General features: G+C 44.5%; 1 protein-coding gene across 1 annotated transcript; it reads left to right on the forward strand.

Moving 5' to 3' along the window:
- Positions 1 to 254: 254 nt before the first annotated feature.
- On the forward strand, positions 255 to 3,246 carry slitrk2 (SLIT and NTRK-like family, member 2). The gene has a single exon (XM_048605195.1). The coding sequence runs from the start codon at positions 263 to 265 to the stop codon at positions 2,744 to 2,746; it is 2,484 nt and encodes an 827-aa protein (XP_048461152.1). The 5' UTR covers positions 255 to 262; the 3' UTR covers positions 2,747 to 3,246.
- Positions 3,247 to 8,942: the final 5,696 nt, after the last annotated feature.

Raw genomic sequence — 8,942 nt, forward strand, 5'->3', positions numbered from 1 at the left:
CAGGGAGGGAGAGAGAGAGAGAAAAGCTTTGGAAATAACGCGGACCCGCTGGCCTCGGTTGGTCATGACTTTTTGAGGTTGTTGGCTTTTGAGATCACACCTTCAAGGTCGATTTCAGCAAGGATTTCCTCTCCTTTTGGATGTTGGAGTTATTTGGAAGTGGGATTCTCGGATTCGCTTCTCTCTCGCGTTTGAATGAACAAGAAAGCAGGGCGCATTTGAGTTTTGCCAACCCTGAGCCGGGCTGGAGGGGCTTGAAAAGATGCAGAGTCGTGTTCTGGTGCTGAGCGCGTTGGTATTGAGTTGCCTGTGCCCACGGAGTGCAGGGGAGAGCCGCAGGAAGGAGCTCTGTAAGGGTCGCTGTGCCTGCGAGGAGAGGGACAGCGTGTTGAATGTGAACTGTGAGGCGAGGGGCTTCACCAGGGTAAGCGGCCTGCAACCTCCCCAGCACCGGCTCTACCAGCTCTTTCTGAACGGGAACTCTCTCACCAAACTGCCGGCTAATTGCTTCTCTAACTTCAGCCAGGCTGTGACCCTGCACCTGGGCAGCAATGGCCTGCAGGAGATCCGCAATGGGGCTTTCCAGGGTCTGGCTTTGCTGAAGAGCTTACACCTGGACAACAACCGCCTGGAGGTGCTGAGGGAGGATACCTTCCTGGGGTTAGTCAGCCTGGAATACCTGCAGGCGGATTACAACTACATCAGCAGCATTGAACCCGGGGCTTTTAACCGCTTGCACAAACTCAAGATCTTGATCCTCAATGATAACCTGCTCCCCAGTCTGCCTGGCAACATCTTCCGCTTTGTGCTGCTCACCCACCTGGATCTGAGAGGCAACAGGCTGCGAAGGTTGCCCTTTAGCGGGGTCCTGGAGCATATCGGGGGGATTGCTGAGATTCAGCTGGAGGAGAACCCCTGGAACTGTAGCTGTGAGCTGATGCCCTTGAAAGCTTGGCTGGACTCCAGCTCCCTGCAAGGAGGGGAGCTGGCCTGCGAGAGTCCATTCCGGCTCCACGGCCGCCTCCTAGCCCAGCTCAGCCGCCAGGATATCTGCCCCCGACGGGGCAACAGCGGAGATTCCGGATTGAGGATCCAGCGGCCGTCCAGGGGTCAACCGCAACCTCTGGCTACGGCGGCTCAGCCCGGCTCCAGGGGAGGGCGAACCTCCTCGGGGGGTAAGGGGAGGCTAGCCGCCACTCCGGCTCCTGACCCCCGACAGATGAGGGGCTCCCAGAGCCGCTTGGCAGGGCAGCCCGATTGCCCCGGGCTCTGCTGGTGCAGCGTGCAGAATTCAGATAGCGCCTTGCATGTGCATTGCCACGAGAGGAGGATTGGCAATATCAGCGAGCTGCAGCCCAAACCTTCCAACCCTAAGAAGCTATACCTAACCGGGAACCTGCTGCATATTGTCCAGGTGCACGACCTGGCTGAGTACAGGAGCTTGGAGTTGCTGCATTTGGGTAACAACCGCATTTCAGTCATCCAGGAGGGCGCTTTTCGTAACCTCAGCAATCTGCGGCGCCTCTACCTGAATGGGAACCACATTGAGAGGCTGTCCCCGGCTATTTTCGTGGGTTTGCAGAAGCTACAACATCTCTACCTGGAGTCCAACGTGATTAAAGAGATCCTGCAGTACACCTTCCACTCTCTGGCCAGGCTCAGCTTGCTATACCTCAACAACAACTTACTGCGTTCACTACCCGCCAATGTGTTCGTGGGGACTAACCTGAGCCGACTGAACCTCCGCAATAACCATTTCTCACAGCTGCCAGCGCGGGGCCTCCTGGACCAGCTGCCCGCCACTGTCCACCTGGACCTGAGGGAGAACCCCTGGCATTGCGGATGCCCCATTCTCGCCCTCAAGAGCTGGATGGAGCGGGCAGGAGGCGGCGTACTGACCAGCGAGCTGTCCTGCGAATCACCGGCCAAGTACGCGGGCAGGGCGCTGCGCTCGCTGCGAGTCGAGGAAATCTGCTCCGAACACTCGGATCTTAGTGCCACCTCTTTCACCAGGACGGACAAGCCGAAGCTGCTGGACAGTGAGGTTGGCACTGCTAGTCCGGAGGTGGCCCAGGCCAGTACTGTGCCCCTCTCGGTGCTCATCCTGGGTTTGCTGGTGGTCTTCATCCTGAGCGTGTGTTTTGGGGCGGGTCTATTCGTTTTTGTGTTGAAGAGGCGCAAGACGGCTCAGAGTGGGCACGGAGGTGCCAGCAGTAACTTGGACCTGAATTCCTACCAGATACAATACCCTCCCTACGGCGGAGAAACGGCAGACAAGGCAGAAGCTCATGTCTACAATTACATCTCACACCCTTTGGGCCAGATGTGCAAGAACCCCATCTATGTTCAAAGGGAGGGCGATCAAGTCGCTTATTACCGTGATCTGGAAGGGAAGAAGTCACCCACAGTGGCCCCCACTTACTCCATCAGCACGGTGGAGCTCCTGGAACACCGACCCCCTCCCACCCCCTCCGAGGTACTGTACCAGAACCTGGCCGAACGGCCCAAGGCACTGCCCGGAGACCACTACAGCTTCTGCACTTTACCCAAGCGTCCGTTCGGCCCGTCCCAGGATAGCAGGCACAAGCAGCACGACAGGCTCAACAAAACGGTGCTGTACGGCACGCCGAGGAAACAGCTCCGGGAGGCACAGAGAGGCGACAGCTTGTGTCTCCGAGGGAAGTTTCAGGCTGAACCAGACTACCTCGAGATGTTAGAGAGACAGAGTGCCATCAGCCAGCTGTAGAATTAAACAGAGAGAGACAGATTAACCACTAAAAAAGGACAGAATGGTTGACTGTAAACCTGACTTATTCCACAGTGACTTCTGACTGAAGTTTGTCGATTTCACCAAATCCCGATTCTCCCAAAATCCTACTGATTTCTCGATTTTACAAAGGAAGATTTTTGTTTTTTTTTCGTATGATTACTGACCACCACATTCACTGCTGAGTTGGTTCTATCAATCCACGAATACAAAGCAATTCCTCAATTTCTGCTTTTCGGTTTCTTCACCGATGTTTGATCATATTGTATAAGTTTGGCGTTTATTGCAATTTCCAAAGACCATTCTCTCCCGCCCTACATAGTGAGCTATATATCTGCAGCATATATGGCGGAGAACGTTAATTACAAAGCGCATCTTGGTCTGAACATTTACTCATTTTGTTTGACGCTTTTGGTGGTAAAACTGCACTGCCACGTTTAGCAAACTGATAAATCTCCAGTGTTCCAGGGCGTTGTATCTTGGGAGCTCAAAGTTTTTATTCCCAAAATGGTTGTATCTGTATCACATTAAAACACAACAAATGTAATTTCCATTTGTCTACTGGGTTGTGCATAAAGAAAGTTTTTTTTATTGTAAATTGATCAGCCCTGCTTTATTTCAGAAATCGTCCGACTTTAGCATCATAAGTTGCATTTTATTCTTCTTGTATCGCAGTTTTTAGTTCGAGTATGAAATGACGGCTCAAAAGATGTCCAGGACTAACCTATTGAATGATGGCTGGCAGCCCTGAATAACAGTTTCTGGTTAATGCAGATTTGCAATCCTACAGCCATCAAGAGGCGTTAAATGCTGTTGTTTTTCCTACAACTCAATGGTGCACTCCATAAACCTTTGCTCCCTTTATTTGCCGCTAGAGAGCAGAAGGGCCCTACATCCTACCTGAGTGAACAGATGACAGGCACAATAGCAGGCGGTGATTTAAAACAAAAGGTCACATACTGGTGAGGCTGAATCATAGAAGGGAGCTTTGAATGATTAAGCTTGATGGTAAGTTTTGTTAACTTATTTTTGTGTGATTGGATTTAAAATTGTTGGAGAGGTAATTTGCCTCTCAGACACTCATGGCTGTGGTAGTGCAGTGTCTGTGTTACTGAAGAAATGATCTGGAGATGTTTTTCTTTAAGCCCATCATAACAGCTAGATAATTAGGAACTAAATAACAAAGCAAAGTACTGCTGATGTTGGGAAGTTGAAGTACTAACTGTGAATGGCAAAAGTGTCTGGCACTGTCTGTAGAGAGAGTCATAAGTCACACGACACCAGGTTATCGTCCACATGGTTTATTTGAAATCACAACCTTTCGAAACAGCACATTGTGTCATGTGGCTTCTGACTTTGTTCACCCTCATCTAACGCCGGTACCTCCGCATCTGTAGAGAGAGAAAGAGTCAATGTTTCAGGCTCCTAATTCTTCCTCAGAATTGACTGAACATGGACAAGTAATGGGTTCTGTAATGGGACAAGTAAAGTTGACAGGGCGTGGGTAACAAAATAAAGGTCTGTGATAAGATGGAGGGTAGCATCGATAACATAAACTGAAACAAAGAACTGCTGATGCTGGAAATCTGAAACAAAAACAGAAATTGCTGGAGAAGCACAGGAGGTCTGCCAATATCTGTGGAGAGAAAACAAGGTGTAGAGCTGGATGAACACAGCAGGCCAAGCAGCACCAGAGGAGCAGGAAAGCTGACGTTTCTGGTCGAGACCCTTCAAAGAAGATGGATAGAGGAGAAGATAGGTGGAGAGGAGACAGACAGGTCAAAGAGGCAGGGTTGGAGCCAGTAAAGGTAAGTGTAGGTGGGGAGTTATCCATCTTCTATCTGCCTCCCCCTCTTTCCCTATTTATTTCAGAACCCCCTTCCCCTCCCCAATTTCTGAAGAAGGCTCTCGACCCGAGTGTGTTCATCCAGCCCTGCACCGTGTTGTCTCGACCCGAAACGTCAGCTTTCCTGCTCCTCTGATACTGCTTGGCCTGCTGTGTTCATCCAGCTCTACACCTTGTTATCTCAGATTCTCCAGCATTGGCAGTTCCTACTATCTCTGTGGAGAGAAACTTAGATTAGTGTTGAAAGTCAATTGACTCTTCGTTAGAATGTTAACTCTACTTTCTCTCCACAGATGCTACCAGACATACTGAGATTCTCCAGCAATTTCTGTTTTTGTTTTAGGTCACATGAAGGTTTCCTGGTACAAAAAACCAATGGGAGTGATAATGGCTGAAGTAATGGGGCAAAGGTGCACACAGATAAGGTGTGAATGACTGAGCCAAAGCTGCCCAAATGTAACCTGACAGATCAAAGAAAGAAATGCAGAAATCAAAAGCAGGAAGCCTTAACCACAAGCATGACCCTGAGTTTTCTCAGTCTCATTTCAATCGTCTACCTTGCGCCTGATCTGCCCTTGACCTGCTGCGGTGTAATTCAGTGTAGGCTTGAGGAATAACACATCATCCACCTGGCACTCTGCAGGCTTCTGGACTCAATCTTCAATTCAAACTTTCAAACTAAATCTCTGCTTTCATTTTTTTTGCTGGTTTGGTTCTTCCCTTTTTATCCTTTATATCATTTGGACAGCTGGTAACCAGCCATTCACACTAGATAGTATTTTTTTCCTTTATTACCCCTTACCATGGAACATTTTATTATTTAATCTGCCCTGTCCTCCAATCTATGTTATAAGCAGACCAATTAGGTGCAGGAGTAGGCCATTCAGTCCCCTGAGCTTGCTCCAGCATTCAATAAGATCATGACTGATTCCTTCACAGCAGCCTTTCAACTCATTGATCTCTGCTGTAAAACCTTCAAGGGCTTTGTTTCCATTGCTTCTAGAGGAAGAGAGCTCCAAAGAGTCATGACTTTCTCAGAGAAAAATAATCACAGACTTCCCCTTTTTGTTCCTTCTCTTCCTCACCCTCCCCTTCACTTGTTCAAATTTTATCACCTAATTTCTGATGAAAGCTGCTCTGCCTGAAATATTGATTCTATTTCACTCTCCACAAATCCTGTCTGACCTGCTGAGCATTACGACATTTTCCACTTCCCAAAAATAAATTTTATTAATTAAATCAAGTAGTGTTAGCATCAGTATTAGTAACTAAATTATCATCATCCTTCAGGGAAGGAAATCTTTTATCCTTATCTATAGAAATAAATTTGCCAGAGTCCTAGCTAATGACAGGCTTCTCTCTCATTAGAGACATTTAGGGGCATTTAATCTGAGGGTCACAACACCACAGGTGAGGGGGGAACGCTGAGAAGGAGAATCTGTCATTGTAACCTCAGCTAGTGCAGAAATTGAGCCCACACAGTTGGCATCACTGTACAAACTAGCTGTCAGCCAACTGAACTAACACCAGATCCACAGCAATGTAGTCAATTCTCAACTGCCCTTTGAAATGGCCTCACAAGCTACTCAAAAGTATTCAAGAAGTGGGCTTACTACTATCTTCTCAAGCCTATTGGGGATGGCTTTGTTGGCTTTGTCTGTGATGCCCACATCCAGTGAATCAAAAAAAGGCAACTGATCCCCATATACTTTTTGGGTGTGTAATTTTTTTTGCAGTAATCAAAATGCAAAATAGTTAACTAATGACTCAGTACATTAAAATAAGGCATTTAAAGAACTGGCTATTTTACATAATTAATAATTTCCAATCATATTTCCAATCAGAGTGGTATTCCCAATGATAATGGTATTACTATTGTAGAACTAACAGTCATTTGCATTTATTATTAATTATTTGTGGGCATAATATTTAGTTAATTTAGGATGTGTGGAGAAGATGTAAAACTTTCACCTGCTTAACTATTCTACACCTATCGTGTCAGGTATCCTCAATGAGCAGTTTATAATTGGAAGTGACCAGAATTAACAAAGTGTCAAACATTTAAAACAATAGAGTAAATATTAAAATAAGGTTGGCAAAGACATTATAAATCAGACATGTCTTTACACCTGATAAATGTATTTAAGATGCAAGTGCCTTCAAAGAATTAACTTGCATTTCTACAGTGTGTTGCTCCCACATAGGGATTCCCTAAAGTACTTTACATCCAATGAGACAATTTTGAAGTGTGGTCAGCATTGCAGTTAGAAAATGCAGCAGCCGAATTGTGTGCAAGTGTCAAAACAGCAATGTTATAATAACAAGATAATCTGTATTTTGTGACAGATAATAACTTTTCACTTTTACAAAACTTTGGTAATTTCTTAATGTTCACGGATGATCATAATTGTACAATTTGTGAATGTCTGACCTTATAAGACCATTCAGCCCCTCAAGCCTGCTCCACCATTCAATAGGATGATAGCCGATCTAGCTTTCCTCACATTCACTTTCGTACATTTTCCCCATAACCCTTGATTTCTTTACTGATTGAGAATTCATCTATCTCAATCTTAAATGTGCCCAAAGACTGTGCCCCTATGACTGTTTGTGGCAAGGGATTCCACCTTGACCTCATTAATCTTATCAGGTAATCATTGGGTTTCTCAGAGCAAAAGCAACAACTTATGTTGTATTAAATTTTTTCAGTTGAAAACTAGTCAAAGTGTTTCAATTCTCAGAGAAGCACTATGGGATTTACTGGACGTTATCTTGCAATTGTACCCAGTTTTTGAAGTATTTTAATATTGATACATTTGGATGGATTCTTTAATTTGCTGCATTTTACATACAAAAGATTTACTGGTTAATAAGAACGATCTGCATTTGTAACAGTATTTCACAATGTCAGTATGTTCCAAAATGCTTGACAGCTAATGAGAGACATTTGAACTGTCATCACTGTTGAAATGAAGGGTAAAGTGATATTACACAAAGAAAATACTTCTTTAGAGATTTAAATGCTTTATTGGTCACTTTTGCAGCTTGCTGAAAAGAAAAATACTAAAAGGAGTTGTAGAGGTATAGAATGTTTTTTTCGTGTTTTGTAAATTATGTTTTTTTCTGCTTAGTCTGATTACTGTTTATTGTTTATGCAATATTGACCAGCAGTGAAGCTAGGTAAGTTAACCAACTCTCCATCCCCTAACAGATAACCCTTAAACTGACCATTAGGAGTTGTGTAACAGCAGCACAGATTGATTTTGCTCTCTGATTTTCTTTCCTGTGGGAAAATATGTTGCCTGCAGTTAAAATCTCCCCATTAACATTGAGGATGAAGTGTACCAGATAATAACAGGCTAGAATCCCAAAATCTATGACCTCAATAACTTGCATTATCCGGCTGTCACTGTGAAGCATTGCCAATGCGATACATGACCAGAACTGGTCAAAAATCCTCATCCTGCCTCACGTTTTATTTTGGTGCAGAGTAGCTTTGAAAGATTTTTTAAAAAATAACCAAAGGTGTGCGTGCCTCCATTGAACATCATTCCTGTTATTTACTGCACAAGTCACTTGAGCAAATTCTACTCCTGGCTTTTATCTAACTGTGTTCTGTGAGGTGCACATTGGAAACTTAGAGAGGGAGAAAGAGGCATCTCATTGTGTTAGTCTTATGGTCAGTCGAAAAACATTATAAAATAGTCATGGAAGGCAGTAGGTGGGGCGATGAATTCCATGTCATGATGATTAGGCCTATTTGCATTATTGACACTGAGATTTAAGCTTGGCAACCAGCCAATGACCTGGCTAGTATATTTAATTCACACTAATGAGAAATATAGATTAATGTATCAAATATTAAGCCACTCTCTTCAAGTCTATAGTGGTGATGGAAGTGATTGAAATTCCCAAGGGAGTGCACCGCAAACCTAGTTTTGAAAGAATGAGTGTTCAGTTGATAGATAGGTTTAAAGGTAAAATAGAATAATTGGTGGAACTGGCAGAGACTATTTATATTGTTGCTGCAGTAACACTTAATGACATTCCACATTTCTGTTGCGATAAAAAAAGATCTTATTGTAATGTCATGCTACAATTTATGATTGGTTATGAAAGAAATAATTGCAATTACTCAAAGGGTTGAAGAGCTTCCTCTGTGCTGTATGACTCTATGACTGTGTATAGTGTAATTCATAATTTCAGGATATCCCAAAGTGTTTTACAGCCTACCATGTTATTTTGAATTGCAGTGATTGTTACACTGGAGAAAAAATATGACAACTAATTACAGTCAAGAAGATACCATGAAGTGATATTGGCTAGATC

This window comes from Rhincodon typus, chromosome 14 (genome assembly GCF_021869965.1).
Source record: "Rhincodon typus isolate 14 chromosome 14, sRhiTyp1.1, whole genome shotgun sequence".
NCBI lineage: Eukaryota > Metazoa > Chordata > Chondrichthyes > Orectolobiformes > Rhincodontidae > Rhincodon > Rhincodon typus.

Excerpts from the sequence above, each read along its gene's own strand:
- slitrk2 (XM_048605195.1), top strand. The coding sequence starts at position 263 with ATGCAGAGTCGTGTTCTGGTGCTGAGCGCGTTGGTATTGAGTTGCCTG.